Source organism: Apus apus, chromosome 6 (genome assembly GCF_020740795.1).
Source record: "Apus apus isolate bApuApu2 chromosome 6, bApuApu2.pri.cur, whole genome shotgun sequence".
NCBI classification, from domain to species: Eukaryota; Metazoa; Chordata; class Aves; order Apodiformes; family Apodidae; genus Apus; species Apus apus.
This window is the reverse complement of record NC_067287.1, coordinates 38,805,801-38,830,068: the sequence shown is the minus strand read 5'-3', so window position 1 is coordinate 38,830,068 and position 24,268 is coordinate 38,805,801. Positions and strand designations below refer to the sequence as shown.

The 24,268-nt window shown below is 41.7% G+C and overlaps 1 protein-coding gene across 11 annotated transcripts in view; it reads left to right on the top strand.

Annotated features, from left to right (window-relative positions):
• Positions 1–24,268, top strand: part of PCNT (pericentrin) — a 90,306-nt gene that overhangs the window by 42,431 nt on the left and 23,607 nt on the right. For 5 of the 11 annotated variants that reach the window (XM_051623757.1, XM_051623765.1, XM_051623764.1 and 2 more), the window contains 11 exons: positions 952–1,095; positions 4,232–4,270; positions 9,712–9,941; positions 10,403–10,522; positions 11,018–11,038; positions 13,353–13,580; positions 17,603–17,773; positions 19,088–19,240; positions 20,077–20,247; positions 20,494–21,606; positions 23,730–24,248. In XM_051623757.1, the coding sequence (XP_051479717.1) occupies positions 952–1,095; positions 4,232–4,270; positions 9,712–9,941; positions 10,403–10,522; positions 11,018–11,038; positions 13,353–13,580; positions 17,603–17,773; positions 19,088–19,240; positions 20,077–20,247; positions 20,494–21,606; positions 23,730–24,248 (2,909 nt within the window). The remainder of the gene's footprint in view (positions 1–951; positions 1,096–4,231; positions 4,271–9,711; positions 9,942–10,402; positions 10,523–11,017; positions 11,039–13,352; positions 13,581–17,602; positions 17,774–19,087; positions 19,241–20,076; positions 20,248–20,493; positions 21,607–23,729; positions 24,249–24,268) is intronic. The other 6 variants (XM_051623758.1, XM_051623756.1, XM_051623755.1 and 3 more) reach the window with 6 other exon arrangements.

Below are 24,268 nucleotides of genomic sequence, written 5' to 3'. Positions count from 1 at the left end.
CATGGGTCTTCTCTTGGAAATTACTGCTTAATTCCTTCATGTGTTTCCCTGGGGCAAGTGTGATAGTGCTTAGTCCTGTACATACATCATTCACTGTGTGTAAAAAAGACCCTAATATTTAAAACAAAATTTGCATTCCTGCATGTCTAAACACAGGAGCTTGGCCTACTGAAAAGAAGATACACTCCCAGTGTAAATCAGCCTACCTGTCTGGCCTTGGAGGGGTTCAGCACGAACCAGAGCAACGTTTGGTGGTAGTGCAGTCATCAAGAGATTGTGAGAGAAGAGACAAAAAGGCTGAGGCTGTTGATCTCAACACTATCACAGGCTGCACATCATCAGTCTGATTTCACCTTGTGAAGGTTAAGACTTGAGGTCTTCGCCTTTATTTAGGAGAATCTTTGAGGATTTCTGTGTCCTTCAAGTTGAGCTTCTCTCCCTACTCGTGGCACCTGCTTTCCTCTTCTCAGTCATATTCCTTTAGGCATATTTGGTCTTTCCAAAATCCTTTTTCCGTCCTTCCTTATTTTCTGTCTGTGAGTCATTCCTCAATTTCTCTGGCTCTGAATCTAACACTTGCTCTTACTTTCTGGAGACTCTGTTTCTTCAAGCCTCAGCCCCCAGCAGAGGATGTCAGGCTGTCCTGTGTTATGAGGTGGTCTCAGGCCATCAAGACTTAATGGTCCTCATATACATTCTGCATGTTTGGAGACATTCTGGTGACTTGACAGCCTCATAAAATATGTTAGAATACGTTAATTGGTACACTGGATTCCTTAAGGTACTTCAGAAACTGTAGCTACAGTGTAAATTTAAGTCATCTTGTACTTCTTCCTTCTTATGTCACCTTCCATTGTCTAAAAAATATTGTTTAGTCATGTTTTCAAGCTGCTTTTTTCCAATGTATGCGATTGTGTCTTGCTTTATTTGCATTCTGACTTGGGATTTTAGGCATTATTGAAGGCTATGTTGCAGAAAAAGCTGCACTGGAAGAGGCCTTGAATCTAAAAGAGGAATCTGAACGTCGCCTTGTTGTGGAGCTGGAGAGTATGCGTGAGCGCTTCCAGGAGCTAACCCAGGAGCAAGCAATTCTTGGTGAGGAGTGGGCATGGCACCATTACTGGAAAACAAGATGGTCTCCAGTCAGGGCACAGGGCAAGGTGGATCAGTCTTTGGTTTGATGACCTGTGAGCAACTCAGTGTGGTACAGAGGTTAGCAGGGCCTCCTGTAAAAGCAGAAAATAAAATGAAGCAGCTGTTTCCTTGGTTATAAGATGAGAGTGCTGTTAGTGGGCATTACTGCTGTAGTTTTGTGCTTGGTTAGAAATGGAAAGTGTCTGAGAAAATAAGAGGCATGTATTGGCTACAGGTAGTTAGTTTCAAGAGATAATTAGCACCTAGTTAGTTAGTAACCGAAATGCTGTTTATTTGACACTGCAGTTGAAGTGAAGGTTTGGAGCTTCAGAGCTTTTGGCTGCTTCCAGGAGAAAGGAGGTAGCTTAGTAATGACAGAAGAAATAAAATACTGCTGGAAGATTATTTGAATTATGAAGAGGTTGTGGTGATGACATGTGCTTAGTTCCATACATAAGCTTTCCCCCTGCTCCCCTCCTCCTGTCAAAACACACATACGTGATGAGTAAGAGGGACTGGAAAGATTGTAATGATCAAGCTGAAAGTCTATTTGAGTTGAGAAAATTGTATGAGGTGAAGCTGTTGGAGAGCATAAGGTGAGGCAGGGATCTGAAAGTTTTCTGTAAAGGGTGACTCACTGCAAACCAAACACAGCCACTGGAATACCAAATCCAGCTCAGAAATAGGTGCAAATAAGCAGTCTAAGTAAGTCCTTCCCTGGCTCCATCACTTGTTCAGCCCCATGGGTTTGTGATATGACGTAAGCTAAGTACAGGGAACTTGTATGGAGGAGTGGAAAAGGGTAAAGGGAAACTCCTCAGCATACTGGATGGAGTCTAATAGCACTGAGTGAGTGGAAGTTGGGGCTGTCATAACTCAGGCTGCAAATGAAGGAGCACACATTGTAACAGTGACATCAGTGACTGAAGAATCTCAGGGTAAAATAGCTGGCTTGCTTGTAAGATATTTTTTTGATTCACAGAAGAAAATTCAGAGATGTTACCTGAGTTTGCAGTAGGCAGGAGCTCAAAACTAGGTTATACTGGTTATTAATAATGAATCTGTGAATCATTTAAATAGTGTTAAATAGTTTTGACTTGAATTGAACATTTATGTCATTGCAGTACTTCTATAAGTGAAATTCTCTGTATCATCTTGCAGAAGAAATTTTATTATTTGTGATCACTGCCATTCCATTCCTGCTAATGCCAACATGCTGCTCTCAGCTATGTCATCACAATGCCACCTTCAGCTACGTTGCTGCCTGAGGAGATGACACAGCAGGTAGCTGTACCCAGGGCATGTTGGGGTCAGAAATAAAAACAGCAAGAAACTTTTCTAGTGAATTTCTCCGCTGTTGGTACCAGAGAAATGTAAAGACCGAGGCTTCAGGGTGTGGTCCCAAATTCTATGGGAGGGAGGTGTTTGACTGGATACAGTCTGTATGTTGCAGTTACCTGTGCACTTCTCAGGAGTCTCTGTTGTAGACTCCTGCCTGGCTTTCAGCCCTACTGTGTCATTCCTCTGCAGCTCTTGTCTGCCCCTCGCATCTCCCCCACCTCATCTGGTCTTCCCCTCTCTTCTGACTCCTGACTCCACCGTTGTCCTGCCCTTAGGGGCTGCCATCCTCTGTGCTTGACCTTTCAGTTGAAATACTCAGGTTGTACCTAGAATCATAGAATGGTTTGAGTTGGAAGGGACCTTTTAAAGGTCATCTAGTCCAAACCTCCTGCAGTGAGCAGAGACAACTTCAACTACAACAGAATAGAATATTTTTCAGTTGGAAAGGATCTACAACAATCATCTAGTCCAGCTGCCTGACCACTTCAGGGCTGACCAAGTTAAAGCAGGTTATTAAGGACATTGTCCAGATACCTTAAGCACTGACAGCCTTGGGGCACCGATCACCTCTCTAGGAAGCCTGTTCCAGTGTTTGATCACCCTCTCAGCACAAAAAGGTTTCCTAATGTCCAGTGTAGGTGCAGCTTTGAACCACTGCCATGCATCCTCTCACTGGATCCCAGGGAGAAGAGCTCAGCACCTCCCTCTCTACATCCCCTCCTCAGGGAGCTGCAGGGGGCCATGAGGTCACCCCTCAGCCTCCTTTTCTCCAAACTAGACAAACCCAGAGTCCTTAGCTGCTCCTCATAGGACATGCCTTTCCTGTCACCAGCAGCTAGATCAGATTGCTCAGAGCTCCATCCCTCCTGACTTTGAATGTTTCCAGGGACAGGGCATCTACCACCTCTCTGGACAAACCAGGCCAGTGTTTCACCACTGTCATAATAAAAAAATTCTTCCTTTTATCTCCTGAATCTGCCCTCTTTCAGTTTAAAACCATTATCCCTTGTCCTGTTGCTACCAGCCCTATTAAGTAGTACCTAAGTTTGTGTTAAACATTGTGTCTGTCTCTGAACTTTCATGTTGCATCTTGATATCTTACTGTTACCTTAAGGGGAAATTGAACAGTGATCTTGTGCAGATTGTCCTGGTTTACTGAAGTCTAAGCAGAGGGATAGGTGGGAGCCAACCTCTTTTCCTCAGGGGAATGACTGCAGAATATAAACAGATTCAGGGGCTGTAACTGAAACTAAAAGCATGTTGTGCTTGCTTTACAACAGTGATTATGGCCTTGAGTTCTGTGTCGCACAGGAAACGCAAAGTAATTCTGTCATATTGTTGAACACAAGTGTGGGTGTCATGGAAATGTAGGACAGATTACAGAGTCTGTAAGTCTGTGCTGGTGAGTTCTGTGGGACTGAATCCTGCTTTGAATCCCTGTCAGGAACTAAAAGAGAGGTTTAATGCACTTAATTATTCCATCTCTGTCTGGGGAAGATTGCCAAAAGAGAATATTGATTGTCTCAGAAAATATGTGACTAGACAAGAATGTTGTAACAAGCTTGCATGGTTATAATCTAAAAACATGTATATAGTAGCTCTAGTCCAGTCACAGACATGCATCAATGTCTGTCATGAGGATAGCTGTGTGTTAGTACAGATTAAGTGAATTTTTGCCAAATAAAAGGTTTTGAGTGATTTAGAAGATGGAATGGATCATAATGTCCTGTTCTTGTCTGTGTGTTTCAATTTCTAGGAACACCTGTTGCTAATGTAGCACAAAAAGGTGGCTCAGGTTTGTAATGATAAATGTGGTATTTTTCTGGTGTGTGTTGCTGTAACACTAAGTGAATGAATTTAATTTAATTTATTTTAACAAAGAGGAATAGTACTTCATAAATAGGCCCAAGAAATGACTGGGGTTATGAATATCTTGTGATGCATCAGAAAACAACTAAAACTAAGAATATTTAATTCATTGATTTGTATTTAAAGGAAAAAAAATTGCTGCAGTTAGGCTTAAAGTGCATTGTGCCATTATCTTTGTGTTTGCCAGCTTCCTTTTTCTTTTGAGGGGATGGAGTGCACTGTAAGCTTGCTGTGAGCTTCTAATGATACACAGTGGGCTGTTAAAATGATTAAATTAGTCCCATTTTCTCCTTTAAGGGGGAAAACAAAGAAGTAGTGTTTGAGGTGATATAAAATGAAGAGCTAAAACATACAGCAAGAACTGAAGGAAGTCTAAGGGAAGACCAGATAAATGTCATTGAATGGTTAGATAGATCAGGGAAGGGAAGAGGAGAGCAGAATGGTAAGAGGCTATTACAGGGGAAAGATGAAGCCAAAACCAAGCAAGAAGGGTCTGTAGAATTTTGCACTGACTTTGGAAGTCTAATGCTGAAGTAAAATTTGTAGGTGCCAAATTCCAAATTGAAACAGGTTTGGTTTTTTTCTTTCTCTTAAGGTGAAGTGTGCATACTTATCTCCTGAGGGGCAAACATCTAGAGCTGATGAATTAATAGTTGCCATTATGTTTTGTGAGCCAGGTAAACCAAGTCCCTCAGGTGAATAAAAAAGAATTATCTAGGGAAATTCCAGTTAGAGCTGAAAAACTGCACTGGGCTGTCTTGCCCGTTACTGTATCTTTATTCCTCCTCACCATTCAGATCTCCCTCAACCACTATTTTATTTAATGTCTTTTTGGTAACCACCTCACTGGCCTGAAGTTCACTGCCACCTGCTCAGTGAGAGGGAACATCTAACCTAGCTGGTTGGAGTGTGTTTTGGGACTGATGTTCTCCTGGTGGCTGCAGTCCAGCTCTTGCCAGCAGCTCCTTAGAACTTGAACAGCTTCATTTGCTGCAAGCACTGAGCCCTCAAAAATCATCCCCTTTCCCTCACCCCAGCCACCTGCAGTACTGTTCCTCTGGTTTGGAATTGTTTGTAGTGTGTGGAAAATATGATAAATAAAAAGCATTGCTTGGAGTTGATTGACATGGCTTATTCCTTGCAAGGCTGATGTGGAGTACTAATGTGAGTAGAACGGTCTCGCCAATAAAATGCACTTAGAGTGAAGCTTGGCTTTTGGTAATGCTGACCTTGGCAGCAGGGGGGAGGGTGCCAGGGCTTTACCCAAACAGAGCTGCATGGCCTGAATCAGCATTAATAGAATAGCAGGTTTGTCCCTACAAAGAAACAAATCTGTGATCTGGTGATCTCTTATGTTGCTTGAAATTGTATTTATACACATGAGGAATGTGTGCTTCAAATAAACAAACAAACAAATTGCTGAAGCAGGTTGCACTTACTGAGATTGCCAACTTTTGATACATGCTTTCTAGGAAACATTTTCAATTCCACGTGAAATCTGTTAGCCTAGTAACTTTTTGCCATTAACTTGTATTTCTGTCTGAGGAGGTTACCAGGACTGTTCATTTCAGTTTTTCTAATGAGTATCTTGTTCCTCAGAAGGAAACAGTGTTCCTTTGGAAGATGTTAAGTCCTCAGCTCGTAAATGAGCATGTTTCTCAGGATATAGAAGGAAAAATTCCTGCTCTTGTGTTCACAAAAGCAGCAGATTCTTGGGCTCAGTCTGCACTCCTGCCCTTGCTGTGGGTGCCTGTGTCTGTACTCACCACGTGTCTACACACCCTGTATCAGCATATTCAGTTGAGAGCTCTTTTATTCCCATCTCCTGCTGGGCAAAACACAGCCCTTGGTAAAAGATACTCTCTGTTGTGCAGCTGTGGCTGGGATTCAGTCTCCTGGTGGATTTCAGACTGTCTTCAGCTTTTATTTTAGGCTGTGTGTTTCAGCTTTGGGTGACTTGGTTCTCTTGCATCTCATGATGGCAGAAGGCTACTGCAGCTCCAGGTGGTCTGTGAGAGAAATTGCTTTGGGAAAGAGTCTTCATTTACCTGCTTGCATTCTGCCGGAGCCCAGGTCACATCCACAACTCGTTTGATTGTGGAACATTTGATTAGGGAAACTTGAAGCTTGGTTCATATGATTATTTAGCACTATGCCTGAAAAAGAAGCGTGGCACAGCAGTTGCACAGTTGTTGTTACTATGTAGGTGTATGAGATACCACTCTTGGTAATTGTGAGTTTGCTAAGTTAGTGCTGGGAGTTAAATTTATTTGGAATGTATTGGTGCATTATCACTCAAAGGCAGAAAGTACTTACTGGGACCAGAGCTTTTTTAGAAATGTAGTCTGTGTGTATATCTCCAACAGTTCCTCAGAGTCCTTTATTATCATAGAATCCCAGATTGGCTTGGGTTAAAGACCATCCAGTTCCAACCCCCTGCATGGGCAGAGATACCTCCCACCAGCCCAGGCTGCTCCAAGCCCCATCCAACCTGCCCTTCAACACTGCCAGGGATGGGGCAGCCACAGCTTCCCTGGGCAACCTGGGCCAGGGTCTCACCACCCTCACAGTGAAGAATTTCCTCCTTCCTGTCTAACCTAAGTGTACCCTTTTCCACTTTAAAACCATTCCCCCTTGCCTCTCACTCCCTGCCCTTGTCCAAAGTCCCACCCATCTTTCCTGGAGCCCCTTCAGGCACTGGAAGGTGCTCTCAGGTCTCCCTGGAGCCTTCTCTTCTCCAGGCTGAACAATCCCAGCTCTCTCAGCCTGTCTCCAGCGCAGAGCTGCTCCAACCCTCTGAGCATCTTTGTGGCCTCCTCTGGATATGCTCTGACAGCTCCATGTCCTTCCTGTATTGGGGGCTCCAGAATTGGACACAGTGCTTCACAGTGCTCACGAGAGCTGAGCAGAGGGGAATTAAATCCAGTGATTTCTGTTTATCAATCAATAGCAAGCTTAGAATGGCAGGAGAAGCCTGGTGCAGTGTGCCTGTGCCTAAGGAAGGGCACAGCAGTTACCACATTGCTTAGGGTCACTGCAAAACACAGTGGTAGTTTTTTCGTTCAGCTGATGTGTCACTGGACATGTCTGCTCTGTGTCTCAAAGAATCACAGAATCTCCAAGGCTGGAAAAGACCCTTAAGGTCATCAAGTCCAGCCTATGACCAACACCACCACTTCAGCCAGACCATGGCACCAGGTGCCACCTCCAGCCTTTCCTTGAACACCTCCAGGGATGGTGCCTCCACCACCTCCCTGGGCAGTCCATCCCAATGTCTAATCACCCTCTCCATGAGGAATTGCTTCCTAATACCCAACCTAAACCTCCACTGAAGGATCTTGAGGTTATGCCCTCTTGTCTTGTTGCTAAGTTGCCTGGAAAAAGAGCCCATTGACTGCTAAGCAGTTTTGTGTAATTTCAGTTGGTTTCAAAAGCTACTGTGGGTGTTTAGCAAATCTGACAAATGGTTAAATAATCAGGTACAGTTCCATATCTGCTCAGTTTTCTTTTGCTCAATTAACCTCTTAGTTTTACCTTGCGTATTTTAATATTGCCTTAATGCAGATAAATTATAATTGCTACAGTGAGGGTCCAGGGTGACTTAATCAGGGAATCACAGGATTCCTGTGGGCCTCAAGAGAGCTCATTTAGTCTGTATTTTTGTCCCAAAACAGAATCTACTTTACTTGTTCCTCTTTTTCCAGCCTACTTCATTTCCAGAGACAGACATCACAGTCCCTGCACACTCTGTTCCATTATCCTGACTGTGGTGACATTTTCCCCAATGTTTAATGTAAATGCCATGGCATAGTTCTGAGCTTGTGATGCTTGTCCTCTTAAGCACAAACAGAGAAATATTCTTGTTTCTTGGCTTATTCTGTAGTGCCTAGAAATTTAATTAAATACCTGTGGATAGTGAAGGGGACTGTGGTATCACTTTTGGTTTTGAAACTTTGAAACAACAACTTAAAAGTTATGTTAGGTTAGAAATCATGTAGCTTGAGTTGATCATGCTTGGAAAAGGGAGTTGTCCCATTCTGGCATCTAGGCTGGGTGACCAGTTAAGGTCCTTGTTGGAATCAAACTTATTTTTCTCTTTGGCTGAAAGCATTTGAGATGAATAAGGGAACATTTGAAGAATAAAAATAATGAGCTCTTGCAGGAGCATGAATACTAAATAGCCAGACTTATATTGTTGTGCCCAGGTTACTTTTAGCTATATTCACAATAAAATAGTTTTGCTCTGAGTGCATTCACAGTAAAGTCTCACTTTGGGTCTCCTAAAAAGCATGTTCAGTGCATCCAGCTGATTTGAAAATGCAGTTTGTAGGTAGAAATTAGCTCTTGATAACTTAAAAATAAACTTGAGCTATGTGTGTGCTCATAGTTGTGGTATTTCTTTTGCAGTCTGTATGGAGCACAGATACATCATCTTTTTCCCAAGCATTTCTTCCCTTTGTAGACTCAGAATTGGACTAATTATCTGCAAGCATTTTTTATTTTTCTGTGGGTTTTATTCCCCTCTCAGGTTCAGGGAAAAAGGTGAACTTTCCTTTCTGGAGGCAGTTAGTTTCAGCATGGGGCTGGGCACTGGTGGCCACTGAGAAGAGGGACTGGGTGCTGTCTTAACACTTATCAGCAGCAGTGTCCAGCATGGCATGAGGCAGAGGAGTAATTGAGAGGCTGATCTGAAACTGGTTTTTGGAGGTCTAAGCAGGATCTTGGCATGAGAGTTTGGAGGAATTGACGTATTGGATGGCTTGATGGGGAAGAGATTTGAAGGAGGATGGAAAGGTGGGATGGAAGGGTTAGCAGGGATTTAAGATGGGGCCATTGGAATATTGGCCCTGAGAGACTAGGTGGCTGACAGTGGGATGTTTGGCTTAAATTTAGGGGTGGGGCACATCTGGAATGGAGTGAATTTGGAGGATTGAGGATCTGGTGGGGTTTGGACAGAGCCTCTGGGACAGAAGAGTGTGAAACTGGGGTTGAGAGGGCAAGGACCTAGGGAGGGATTTTGAAGGAGCACTGGTCAGGTAGGATGGAGCTCTCTGGAATTCTGAGGTCTCCAGGAGTGAAGGTAAAAGCTTTCTGTGTGCCCAGAATATCTCCAACCAGAATTTACTTTGGGATTTGGAACAGATGCCCATGTTCTCCTTTACTGTATTGTACAGTAGTCTTATCAGAGATGGCTTTTGGAGACAAGATGGGCAGTCAAATATCAGACTTTCTCCCAGCCCATCTCAGGGAATTTTTCTTTGGTTTTGGTGCTGTCCAAAGTGCCTCAATTTAATCTGATTTTAAACTCAGTTTGATTTTTGTATTATGCTCTGACAGTTTTGTTGTTATTTTTCTGTTCTTCATCAGGTCTACTCAAGGAAGTAGAGCTTTTGGCCAAGGAGAAACTAGAGCTTCAGTGTCAGGCAGAAAAGGACCACTCCAACTTACGCTCTCAAATGAAGGTTTTGGAGGTGGAACTGGAAGAACAGCTGCATAGTAACCAGGACCTGGCTACACAGTTACTGGAGGTTGCTGAATTAAAAGAGCAAATTCAAGTTCTTGAAAAACAGCTTAAAAACCAGCGGCAGTTCATGGACGTAAGCAAACTTGGTACCACATTTTCCTCGTTTTGGAGGTGATAAATATTCCTCCTAGTTTGTGACTCAGGCTTGGAAGGTGGTTCCTAAAACGGGATATTTTCTGTTTTGTTTGAAACTAAGACCTTGGTGCTCTAGTCTTTTAAGAGACTACCCTTTTTTTTTCCTTTTTTGTTAAAAAGGTAGTTTTAAAATTCCCTTTTTATATTATTACAGGATATTTTTTTCCCATTTATTAATTGCTAACTGTTGTTTGCTTGTATGTTGGAGTCAATAAGGTTGTTTGTTTTTTTTTCTGTCTTGCAATTTTAGCTATGCTTTCAGAACTACTAAAAGGTGTTGATAATTTTGAAGTGAGCAATTTCTTCACCACAGAAACAAACCCCAGATGTTTGTTGTACTCAATATTTTAATGAAATTTCTTAAAAAAAGATTTTCACTGTCTCTGGCTGGGTTTACAGGAACAAGCTATAGAAAGAGAACATGAACGTGATGATTTCCAGCAAGAAATTCAGAAACTGGAAGAACAGTTAAAGCTTTCAGGAAAATCACAGACTTCAGGAGAGCTCAGAGAACACAGGGTGAGTTAAAACACACTTAGTCGCCAAAGGAGTTTGTTTACCACAATTAAATACCAAAGCCTGTGTTGTCTTAGGGGCCTGGCTGTTGAGAGACTTAATTTTTTGGTCTGCTGTCACCCAGGGAGCAGATTCTCCCCTAGCTGACTGGATTGCATTTATGCAGTCTCCTTCCATTGTTTCTGATGGAAATGGAAGGAAATGTGTGAGCATCGTTACAGTCAAGTTTCACAGCGTGAACCTGGTTTAAATTAACCAAGGAGGACAAGAATACAAACTTTGCTCTACAGAGGGATGTACTTCTGGGTTCTAAACATGTTTACTTTTTCCATCTGTGCCAGCTGTAATAAGATATGTTCTTTGCCTGCTTGCCTTGTCCTGTTTAAGTTCATAAATCAGGCTTTATTTTCACATGTTCATTTGTTTGATGCTTGGTTTCAAAGATTAACTTTTGCTTTTTTGTTTTTTTTTTCCCCCACATAAATGAATATTATACAGAACTATGAATTGATTCTACAGGTATGGAAAACAGCATGAACATCTCTTTAGCCTTTCTTTCCTTTTCCTTGCAATCCCCTCTGTTTATTATATCTGCGTTGGCTTTTTTTTCCTATTCTTGACATGTGAAGTCTCCTTCAGCTTGACTTGGAGATGAGGATACATGTTTTAGGGTTGCAGAATGCTTGCAAGGAGTGAGGAGCTACTTTCAATTTAATTTCCTGTACCCAAGTGCTTCATATTTGATAGAGTGAATTTTCCATGCTGGTGGGCACCTGATTTGTCAGTTGCCTTCTGTAACCTCTGATAGGACTTCATTAGGCTTCTTAAGAGCTAGAGTGATAGCATATCATTCTGTGTCATCTCAGCTTCTCATTTGCATGAGTGCCCTTACCTGACATGAAGGTTTGCTGAACACATGACACAGCCTACCTGATACTTACACTGTGGTGAAGATCAGAAACAAAAAGAGCAGAGATTTTTGGTTTGAAGGCCACATGACTTGCTGAAGATCTGTATGTACTCAGAAAGTAACCTCTGGGGCAGTCTTTCCATTAATCTTGGGCATATGGAACCATAAAGGATATATGTCAGGTTGCTCAAGATATGTCAGAGACCACAGCTTGATTTCTACCCAAGTTGCTGGGTGGATGACAGTTCCTAGTGTGCTTAGTTAAGAGGAAGATCTGAAATAAGACTGCTGTAACTGTGCACCCCCTCTGAGAAAGGATTAAAACTTAATTGGAGAAGAGCCCACAAGGAAGGTAACTCAGCAAGAGACATTTGTGGATGAAGAGCAGTGTGCACACAATCTGTGCCAGAATAAAAGGTCAGGCTTTAGACAGTTCTTGTACAGTTGATTAATGCAGCTGTAACATCAATAATTACTTAACTCACTCTGAAGCAAAGCAGTTCAAGTCAGCTCCCAATTTCTGCCTGTAGAAGTTCCAACAAATGAATATTTGTTCTCTCTGCTCTCCTCTAGGCTCAAGTAATACAGAAGTGGGATTATTTTGTGAGAAGAGTGCTGGCTAGTGCTGGCAGCTCCTGGGGTGTTCTGTGAGGGTGAAGGCTGTGGAAGTGTTTCCTTAGCTCCAGGATTGCAGCACTCGCTTTCTAGCAGTGCTGGGTTCACAAACAGGCTTTCCATGTGTCGAGTGGCACAGCTGCTGGGATCCTGATGCCAACATTTTGTAGCCTTAGAAAGTACTAGACTTCTACAAGATTTCTTTATATAGGAAAGCTTTACTGTAAGGCCTGTGTTATGCTTAAGACTTGATTAATTGCTGATGAGATGAGAAGGGAATAAGCTATATACATAATTAAGGAAAGGAATGTGTGCCTGTGAGCACACTGTTAATCACTTCTGGTGTTCTTTATAGCTCTTTGACACTCTCCATACTTGTTAACTTCACTAAATAACTGTTGTGTATTTTCCTATAGGGTGTTTTCTGCTTTAGTAGTATCTATACAATACTTTGAATATGTAAAGTTCTATATTAATACCAATATTTTTTGTTTTATAATATAGATGTGGAATTTGCATAAATACAGACACCTGTTGGTGAAAAAAACATTTATTTAGTAAAATCTCAACTTCCTTTCTCATTGCTATTGACTAAATTATTTCTCCTTTAGAAGGTGTCCAGTTGCTTTCCTATCTGAGCTAATTTCAATGTGCTTCATGACTTTATCACTTCTGACGTAGTCACCTGTCACACTTGGTTCTCTCCTGCCTGTGTTACCACCAAAGCTCCTAGCCTTGCCTTCACTTTAATTACTGGGATGAATGAGTGACAGTTTTCCTGCAGCTCTCTGCATGATTGGCTCTCCAAAGCAAAACTGTTTTGCACTATTTAAGCAACGTTTGGGAAAACAAGTTCTATGTTGACTACTGTGGATCTGATTTGCAGGCATTGAGTATGTTGCAATGCGTATTTATCTTTCAGCTCATGCTACCCTCCTTTAAATTGGAATTTCCTTAAGCAATGGAAGGGGGTTCTGAAGTTACAGAAATACATCTAATGCTATTAGTAATAATTAATGTAATCTTGGGGATTTTTCATCTTAAACAAACCAACAAAAAGTCCCACACCACAAGGCCCCTTTTTTGTTTTCACTGGGTCTTGAGAGTATGCCTTCAACCAGCACTTTGCTAGAATGCTGCCAATACTGAGAGAGAGCAATCAAATGTGCGTTTAGAGCTGCTGCATTTGGAAAACAAGGTTTCAAAAAGTTACTTTTTCATCCTTCCTATCCACGTCTGGTTTTACTTTCATCCAGGATTTCAGTGTAGTTTAGTCCATAAAGTCTGTGTAATTTGATTTCTGTACAGGTAGAATCTTTGCAAGCAGAAATAAAGGACAAGATGGATGATTACAATAAGCTGTTGTTAGAAAAGGAGCAAAAGCAGCAAGAACTAGTAGCTCGTGATAAAGAGCTGGAGAAGCTGGTGGCACAGCTACGGGAGCTGGAGCAGAGCGGCGCTGAAGCCTCCAAGGCCCTTCGCTACCTGGAGCAGCAAGTGCAGAAAATGAAGAAAGTGGAAACTGAGCTAAAACAGGTAATTTTTAAACACTTATTTAAACAGGAAGGGTGTTATGTCAGTGTCTTCCTGGGAGATATCAATGACTGTGTTATAATGTTGTCTGAGACTACCCCCGGCACCCAGTGATGAGTTCAGCCCTGGTATTAAGGGCAGGTTTTGCAGCCACAGGTTTAAACCATCTCTGAATTATAACCCTCCTTGCTACAGAGACTGCTTTTTGACAGTTGTCACGTTTGCATGGGTCAGAGCTGCTCTTCTGCTTCTCTGGAAGTTCCTGGAAGAATGTGCTACTGAATGTTACACATTGTGGGTCATCAATAAGTAGCTAGGTTTAAAGTCATATTCTCTGAATAGGTAGCTGCTTCTGCTGTGTCTTTGGAACCAGATCTGTTTCCCATACTTAAATTTTTGGTGCTTTGTTACTACTGTAGATTCAATCACAGCTTAGAGTTAAGGATTATGTTCCATTTATCAAAAGTATTTGCCTTTTACAAAACATCTGAGTAACTTCTTCTGCCTCCTTAAACTAAACGTTTCAGTTTCCTCGCAGCAATTTCCCTTGGGTAAGTATTGTTGGTGTGTCTGTCAAGTTTGAGCATTTTAGAATGGTGTGATCTAATAAAAATTTATTAGTTTAATGGCTAATTTTCTGTTCTTATTTTTAATTTAAAAAATATTGAAAAAGAAATGTTTTAGTTTAGCTTCAGTGAATGTGATATAGAGGAGTCAGTTTATTAGGTACTGTTACAAGGGATTTCTTGCAAGGGCTTGTAGTGAGAAGACAAGAGGTAATGGATCAGAACTGGAAGAGGGGAGATTTACATGAGACACGAGGAGGAAATTCTTTCCTGTGAAGGTGGTGAGGCACTGGAACAGGCTGCCCAGGGAACCTGTGGAAGCCCCATCCCTGGAAGTGTTCAAGGCCAGGCTAGATGGGGCTGTGAGCAATCTAGTGGGAGGTGTCCCTGCCCATGCAGGATGGTTGGAAGTAGGTGATCTTTAAGGTCCCTTCCAGCCCAAACCAGTCTGGGATTCGATGATGCCATGACTTTTCCTATGTATTTGGCACTTCTGAGATTGCACCTGGAGAACTGTTTTGTTTTAGACCCCCATGTACAAGAAAGACATTGGTGTATTGGAGCAAGTCTAGCAAAGGACCATCAAAGTGGTCAGTGGGCTGGAGCAAATGATTTTTGAGAGGAGGCTGAGAGATCAGGGTTGCTGGAGCTTTGTGGAGATCCCATTGCCAACAACCACACAACACGAGGTTAGAGTAGATGAGAGTCAGGCTTGGAGGTGCACAGTGAAAGGACGAGAAGATATGAGCTTAAACTGCAACAAAGGAAATTCCAGTTAAATGGTAGGGGGAAATTATCATAGTGGGGACAAACAAATGTGGAAAAAGGGGCTCAGAGTGGCAGTGGTGTCTCGGGGACTTGGAGGTGTTCAGAATTCATCTGGCCAAGGCCTTCAGCAGGGTCACACTAGTTCTGGTTTGAGTCAGAGGTTGAGCCAAAGAGCTCTATAGGCCTGTCCCAGGAGAAGCTTTTTGGTGATTGTATCCAGACCCACCAAAGCTGTTCCCATGAGTGTTCTGTCTGGCTTGCCTTGGACTGGATGGAGTCCACGATGCTGCTCTTGTCTCTGAAATCCTCACTTTGTCAAACAGGCTTTCTTTATCCATGCAAATTCAAAATATTTTTTTTAGCAGTCTCAGTGTCCTAGGAAATTCTAAATAAGCCAAAATCAATAAGCCAGATTGAGAATTTGTTTGTTGGGTTTTGTTTTGTTTTTACTTTTTCCAAGAAACTGGTTCATCAGCTTTTGAACAAGGTTATACTACTCAGTTTGGTAACTGTAAGCTTTGTAACAGCTTGCCTTGGAGCAGCTTAGTGCAGTAAATATGTGCCAATGGAGCTCTAAGAACAGTTGCCTATCATGACATTTTTCATTAAAAACATGCTTGATGTGAATGGCAATTCCTTATTTTTACTGTTCCCCAAATGCCAGCTTATAAAAAGTGCAGGTGTTGCAGGTAATGGAGACTCACACTAATAGGAAATAGATCTGGAAAGAGTAATTCTGAATACAGAATGCTGTCTTTTTGTGAAGAATACTGACTAAACTCACAACTGGCAGATACATTTATCCTGCCATCTTGTGCATGGGGCAGATCTTTTTGTTCTCCTGGTCCAGCTCCTTTCAGTTGTTGAGGTTGTTAATGTGTAATGGTGCTTCTGGTTAGGGTTGTGCTGGAAGGTTTGCTTATCCTTTGGCTTGAGGTCTTGAAAGTGTATTTAGGGAGTCTGCTACCCTATGGATTTTGGTATTAGTGAAAGAAGATACCACAGGATTACAGAATCATTTAGGTTGGAAGACCTTTAAGATTATTGAGTGCAACAGCAAACTGAACACTGCCAAGTCTACCACTAAGCCATGTCCCCAAGTGCTGTCTTAGTGTACTTTGAATAGGGAAAAAGGCTGAGTAAGAACAAAATAGTCTCAAAAAAAATCTGTATATTTGAAACTTGTGAGTAAAAAAAAAACCCAGTAGATATGCTGCTACAAGGCAGGTCAGGGTCTCAGGACATTAGACTACATAAGTGTGAGTATCCAGAAGATTTTACACTGAAGGTGGGTTACATAAGCTCTGATTTTTTTCTTGTGTTACTGCTTGTTTTTGCTGGGTCACTGTAGCAACCTCAGGGCATAGCAACTGAGAATGCTAAGAAAAACTTAACTCTTGTGTGTTGAGCTGTGCTGACACCATGAGCAGGCTTGGGTGTGCGTGCCCAGAGAGTGCAGGAACATCTGAGGTAAGGCAGCCCAGGTCTTCAGGAATCTGGATTTGCACATTGTTAGTGGAGGCTTTTTGTCAGTGATCAAGATGAGCTTTGAAATAGTGTGGATAATGTCTTATTTGTAGTTGTTGTTGCATGTTATTTGTTGTTACATGTACCCTTGCAGGTGTGGCTGCAGGACACCTGAAGGGCTGGTTAGGATTGTAGGTTCTTGTGTAATGGCAAGAAGAGTTCTCATTTTTCCCTTCAGGACCAACAAAAATATTTCTGTGACAGGAGCTTTGCTACCCAGAAAAGTGCAGGTGATGGTTTTGTAATTGTTCCATTTGTTTTTTTTCCTGCCAATGATACTGGGTGTGAATGGCACAGCTTTGTACCCTAACTGGCTGTCTCCCCTAGAATTGCTTTTTCTCCTCTGTTGTGTGTGCCTGGGCTGCCCTCAGGGTGGGCCAGAAAGCCAATGGGGACTAGCTGGGGCTAGTGGTGCAAGTCAGAGGGCCTGTTTAGTATGGATGTGAAGGTTTGGACAAGCCTGTTCTTGGCCATGCTGTTCTGATACTGTGATACAGTGTTAACTTGGTAATGTTTTGGTTTATTTTAATTGATGCTTCTTTCATTTTAAGATCAGAAGATGCTATCCATGTACTCTGGGTCTTAGTTCTCTTTGATTATGTAAAATGTTACCACCTTTCCTCTAATTTTTTTTGACAAGTCCTACAATGAGTCTGAAATAACCCTCCTGTTTAGAGGCAGGTGTATTGAGAACCAAAAGAGAAGTTTTAAAAATAAATAAATAAAACTAGCCTGACAGATCACACATCTGACAGCAACTTGCTGGTGCTTCACATTCTGATTTAGCATGATGGATTTGTAGTAGGTTTTTGATCTATCCAAAACCCTCCATCTCTTAAGTCTCCAGCTCTTAAATTCAGCTTGAGAAATATATGGTATAATAAATGTGGAAATAGCTACAAGAACAAGATGTTTAGTTTAGTAAGTATAATTTTCAGAAGTTATTCAACTTGCTTTAGAAAAAACAAAGGGATAAAAACTTAATTGAGCTAAAAACATTCAGTTGTTTTGCATTCCTACCTCTTTATAGACCATTGAGATCAGGTCCTTTTCTTCTTCTACTGGCATTTGTCAGGGATGGTGAAGTATTTTGGCAGGATTGTTCTGTTAGGTGTGTAGGTACATTGACAACAATTCTCACATTTTAAAAAAAATGTTTTGCAGGATAAAGAGGCGTTGCAACAGCAACAGTACAATAACCTGCTTCAGATCTCTGCCCTACAGTCCAAGCTGGATGAAGCAAGGCACCGAGTACCAGCAGATGGCAGTTCTGCTCCAGGGCTGGTGGAGCAGCTACAAGCAGGGCAGGAAGCACTTCAGACCAAAGAGAGAGAGGTAGGACTTCTGGTAGGGTCCTCCTAACTTGGGAATCACTCACATAATTGCAGAAACCTTTTGAGCAAACTTGTAGCTGGGAATTGAAGCCACTGAAAAACCCACTGACTAACGTTGTAGTAAATGTTTCTTTTGCAGAATTTTCTCTGCTTCGGTGTTAACAAACCTTCCTTTTTCTTGCTTTGCTGTGTTTTGCCACCCCGTCCATCTGTCTCCCATGCCATTGGAAACTGTCTTGTGGTGATTCACATTACCTTTGAGAATGATGAGTATCTGTTGTAAACTGATTTTCCTTTCCTTCTAAAGTTGAAGCGAAGCAGAAGGTAGATATGTTTTTGTTTGACTTGGAGAGTGAGCAATAATTCCTTTAAGGACAGGCAGGGTAATTACCCATTATAGTGTCATCAGACCACCTCTTATTTGGTGAGCTGGAGCATGTCAGTGTTGGTCCTTGCACCAAGCTAAACTGAGGCACAGTGCAATTGGCCACATTATTTAGAACTCTTGTTGGAGTTACGGGCACAGATACACCCCTGTGTGTCTATGTAATATTACAGGATTATTCTAGCAATAGACATCCAGTCCATTGTAGCATGTGCAAAGAAGAAAAACGTGGGTGATTCTCCAGTTTAGTTGTACCTCATTGTTTCAAGAGCAGTAAAATAATATTTTGTTACAGATGGAAGTTCCAGGTCACTTACAAAGTCTGGCTTCATGAGCCACTCAGACTTCTTTATTCTCAACACCCCTACCCCCTGCTATCCATTAAGGCAATAGGTTATAAAAGCTGTGGGTGGCAAGATCCCAGTGTTCCCACAGAGCTCTTTGTTCTCAAGCTTTCAAATGGCTACAGCAGAGATGTGTTGTTATTGACTCTTTTACAGGTTGAAGGAGTCAATGCTCAGAACTTTTGTTGCTGCATTACTGGGATTATCACTGCAGTGCTGATTTCTGTCCTCTAGGAGGAGAAGGGTCATGATGCTAACTGATTGTGATTACATGCTAGTGTCTCCTCCTGTTACATCAGATTATGTCAGTGGTCAAGCCTTGACTGTTCAGAACATAGTTATGAGCAATCGGATATCTTAAAAAGAAAATGGGAAGTTACTCTTGCAGTACTCTGGTTTCACAGCTGGAGCACTCTTTGGTTTTTTATGTGAAGTATTTTGTTAATGCACATTGATTAGCGAGAGTTTAGATCGTAGGATTTACTAAAGTTACTTGCTCTCAGTAAATAAGATGATGAATGACATTTTTACTGCTTACATAAGAGCTCTTAATTGAAACAACTATGCATTTTCTTCTTCTTTTTAGATTGCAAGCTTGTTAGACCAACTAGAACAATATAAAGATAATGTGATCAGTAAAAGTGAGGAGATACTGCAGCTGAACTTGCAGTTAGAGATGCAAAAAAACCTTAGCACGTCCAGCATCAGCCAGCTTCAGTTAGAGAATGCACACTTGAAGGTAGGTTTCCTCAGCTTTAGTGTGCACCAGCTAAAACTTCAGAGACCTCCTTTCTTGAGCGTCTGGTCTTCATCTTGTGATCTTATGAACAGATACTTGTTTTGTTTGTTTTTTCAGGAAAATGTTGCATAACTGTTACAAGGTGAATGCTGGTCATCACAGAGCAAAAAACATGCAATACTCTAGATTCATTAATTATTTCCCACAGCTATTTGATTTAAATAAAAAGGTTGTATTTTTCTAGCCCTTACAGTGTTGTAATTTACTGAAAGTGACAATTTTGTGGGCATTCCTGACCTCTACAGCCATAGCAAGTGTTACAACTGTACAAAGTGACAAGCAATAGGACAAGAGGAAATGTCAGGGCAGGTATAGATGGGATATGGGGAAGAGGTTCTTCCCCAAAGGGTTTTCAGGCCCTGACACAGGCTGCCCAGGGCACTGGTGGAGTCACCATCCCTGGAAGGATTTCAAAGTCGTGTAGATGTGATGCTGAGAGACACAGTTTAATGATGGTCTTCATTGTGCTGGGTTAATGGTTGGACTTGATGATCTTAAAGGTCTTTTCCAACTAAAACAAGTCTAAGTTAGAAAACTGGTTGATTGTCAGTCTGTCAGTTAGAGTATTTCTCTCCTACCTTGACAGTTGCAAAATGTTGAGGCAACCTAATCCAGTGGTACAAATCTAAACAAAATAGCTGTAGTTGTGGTCTTGAGTTCTTAACATTATAATAAGGAAGGGGAATGTTTAAATACAGCCCTTGGTTCTGTTCTGCCATTAGGTTGGGAGAGAAAGTATGTTCATTCTAATGAGATAGCTGTTTTTTTATGATCAGGAGGATCTAACAAAACTTCATGAGAAGCAAAATCAGGACATGGATGTTAATGAATCCTCAGCTCTGTCATTCCCACAAGCACTACTTCAAGAAAAGAATCAAGAAATAGATCACTTGAATGAGCAGGTGAAGAGGCTCCAGCACGAGCTAGAGAATATTCTGAAGAATAAAGTAAGAGTACTTACTATATGTTCATAGCTTGATCTTGAGGGAAGCAAAGTATACAGGATCTTCTTGTAAATTAAATCTGTCTGATAATTCTCTGAGGAGATCCCAGCTGAGGTGTGCAATTCTTCCTGCTGTTAAATGTGTGAATTATAGTCTGTGTTATACAGAAGAAAAATGTAATTTAAACTGTATTTGCAATAGTAATTCTACCTACATATGGTAATATTCAGTCCTTATCCTTTTGCTTAGTTTCTGGAAGACCAAAAATCTGAAATTGAAGAACTCAGATCACTTGTTGAGCATCTTCGCGGTGACCAGGAAAGGCTGCGTAAGGACAAAGATGAAGAGGTAGAGCAACTCCATGGAGTAATTGAGAAGCTTCAAAAGGAGCTAGCACAGTTTGGACCAGTATGTCATGAAGTTAGTGACAACCAAGATGATCTCTATCAATTTACTTTGGGAAAGCCCATGGAAAACCTTCAGAATGAGTTGAGGAAGGGACCAGTAGATTGTCAGAGTGATACTGATCTAAACAGAAGAAATGCATTTCTTCTCTCCAAAGTTAGGGAATGTCAGGAGGAACTGGAACTTGTCTCAACTGCTAAAGAAGCTCTGCAGCAGCAACTGGAAGAGAAGGAATCACAGTTCAGACTGGAAGTGGAAATTTTGGATAAAAAATGCCAAAAGTTGCAAGAGTCATCGGAGCAGCACATTGCAGAGCTAACCTCTCTGAGAACACAGTACGAGGCACTTCAGGAAGAGCACAGCCTTTTCCAAAAACGTTTTTCTCAGAGAGATGTTGAAGCAAGGATGATGACTTCTCGCATTCAAGAACTTGAAGATACTGTGAGAGAAAGGGAAGCCAGTATTCTAGAGAAAGAGATGAGAATGAAGACAATGGTGGATCAAAAGGAAGCCGACACAACTGATTTGCAGTACTTAACAAAAAAGGCAGCAGAGCTTCAAGCAGAGATAGAAAAAAGAGATGCAAATCAGGCTCAAGATGTTTATAGTCTTCAGTTAGAAGTTTCTAGACTTGATCTCCAGCTGCAAGCACTGAATCTGAAAGAAGTAGCTTATCAGAGAGAAATCAATGAACTGCAAGGTAGCACAGCAAAACTGAAAGATCAAATTGAGGCATATGAGAAAGAGCTTGAAGCCTTACAACAGGAAAGAAGTGAACTTATTTCACAGCTGGAGTTGTACAAGCCCAAGGAACAAAGTGGCCATGGAGAGACTAACCTTGTCAAGACGTGTTACCAGAGAGACAGAAACGGTGAAGCCTTTGAAAAAGGAATGGAGGAACTGGAAGCAAATGTTAATCAGTCAATTGCAGTAGTGGCTTCCCCTGCTGATAAACTGGTATGTGATTTGTCTAAAACGAGACAGAACAATCCACTCTGTTTTAAAATGTAAGAGGTATGGAGGATGAAATTAAATTTGCATGGTGGGAGGTTTAAAATAAACTAAAATATCTTTTCAAACAGTGCATCATTTAGACTCTTATCCACGGAATCTAAGGGGTCAAAAGAGTAATTTTGTCTTAAAATTACTTAGGTTAAGCAATTGAAGGAAAAATCAAGCAAGTCAAACAAAAATGTTGACTGCATATGTGGCTGGTGACATGTAGACCTTGGATTGCAAGGAGCTGGGCAGGTGTGCTTGGGCAGATACCACTTTGCAAGGACAGGGCGAAGCTCTGCTGTCCAGCAGGGCTCCTGTGCAGAAATACTGTTCTAGTCCTGTTGAAACTTCCTTGGAATCATGGTAGTAAAGCAGAGGGAACCTCAGAGCCAGGGATCCAAAAATTCCTGATTTGAAGGAAAAAGAAAAAGTTAGCAAGGTGAGAGAACAGACCCTTTTGAAGCAGTGGGTGGACCAGCTTGGGAGGGGGCTTTGAGAGGATTCTGTGCCTGGGGCATTGGATGGAGGGATCAAGGCAGCCAGACCTGCGTAAGCTGTGGAGGCATTTTAAGAGAAACTGCAGCTTGGTGTGCTCAACATATGTTCTGGAGTCTGCCTTCTGCTGCACAAGACACACAGCCTTTGTCATGAGCACAGCTGGACCTACTTTTCCCTTAGGGCCATCTATAATAATGCATCAGTAAGCCCTGGAATTAGAGTGGACACTAGCCTTAGGGTTCCTTAATCACTTGGTGATGGCAGGTGCTGTCACACTGGATCCCTGAGGTTATAAGGATGAGGATAAAGGTATTTTCATGGCATGGTTCAGAGATGTTCCATTTGGATGTCAGCCTCCAGGTGAAGTAACAGGTTTAGAGGCTGTAAGACAGGAAGCATGTTTGACTTCTGGAGTAGGCAGTGGGACTTGTTGGAGCAGTGGCTCTGCAGCAGCAGCCTTCCTAGGGTGTCTGTCCTTGTTGGTAAGAGCATGAAGGTCATAGAAAAAGAAGAGTAACTTCAGGTGGCCTTGGGAAGGGAAGAAAGCCCTTTCTATAGAAGTGCTGACTTAATGAGAGCCTTTGTAGGCAGGGATGTACCTGCATGCTCCATGGCACGGTATTGACATTATTCAGGTGTCTCTGCAGTTTGAGGGTGGAAGTCCAGCCTTGGCCTGGTCAATGACCATCCCCTCACACTATGGGAAAGATGCTGGAATGGTTCTGTGGGTATTAAGATACCCAAGCCCTCTGGCTGGAAAATAGCTGGTTATGTGCCTGGATCACAAGAACTGAGGAAGATGGACACCTGTTGTGTCCATGCTACCTGGATTTCCCAGCCTCTCTCAGAGGTGGCTGTTAGGTAGAAAGACTTGGTCTGATTTAGTGTGTCTGTTCTTACAGAGTCAGAGTTTGAGAAATGGTCTGCAGTGTTGTTGATCACCAGAGACTTAAGTTTGTTGTTTGATGCTTGGAGAAATAAACAATAAATGAGTAGAGTAACCCTGTGGGAGAAGGATGCTGAAAGGTAGACCTGTGGCCTGAGCAGAACTTAGGGTAGCTGTGTGTGCCACATCATGGGACGTGTGACTCAGTTTCCCTCCAGTGACTAGAATTAGATGGTGGACAGTTTCTTCTGCATTGAAATGGCAGTCAGAGGAAACATCTAGACTTATTAACCATTTTTTTTCCTGGTGCCCTAGGTCAGTTATTAAGCCTTAAGAGACTTATCTAGTTAGGAAAGCAACAGGTTTTGATTTGTATCTATTTAGAATAAAGAAGATTATCTACATAGCTACAAGAAATACCCTTTTTTCCTGATTGATACAAGAGTCAGCTCTTCAGAAATACTTCTTTTACAGATTTTTTTTCTCCTATTGATGATATGCTTGTTAAACAGCCTAGTTAGCTGGCTAGTTAGCTATATAAAATATACTGAACTGTCAGATCATTTTTGCATAAAACCTGAGAATAGTAATAAATATGACTGTTAGATTAGAGAAGATCTTTTTCAAATGCATGTCTTTCAGTTTGTAAAATCACATTTAAATTCCGTTAAAAAATTAATGTGTTATTTAATTTTAGGAAAAAGATGAAGTTATGATTGAGTTGGCAACTCACAATATAAATAAAAAAACTCAGACTAAGCAATCACAAGAAAATATCTTGATTCAGGAATCAGACCTGATCAGCAGCTCTGAAGAGGAGCAAGATTTGAAAACACGTTGTCAGCAAATGTTGGAAATCCATCAAACTCCTGATTCTCCACAACACAATTTGGACATAGGCAAAGACACTTCAAAAGACTTCCAGAATTTCATTGCAAATGTGGCTTTGTGGGGCTCTCCTGAGATTGTGAGAAAGCAGGACATGAGCACGGAGCTTCAAGCAGTGCTTCATCTGACTCCCTTGTCGGAAGCTGGAAGCTCAGATTTTGAAATGATGCACACCAGGTCATCCATGCAAGAGGATAACTCTGTGTTGCTGGGATATTCTGACCTTTGTGAAAATGGCAGTGAGGAAGCAGCAGTGGGAGTAGACAGAAAAAGTCCAGCTCTCTCTGAAAGTACCTACTCTGATGACCAAGATATGGAGAAGATTTCGGTAAGTGATATTAAATGTCT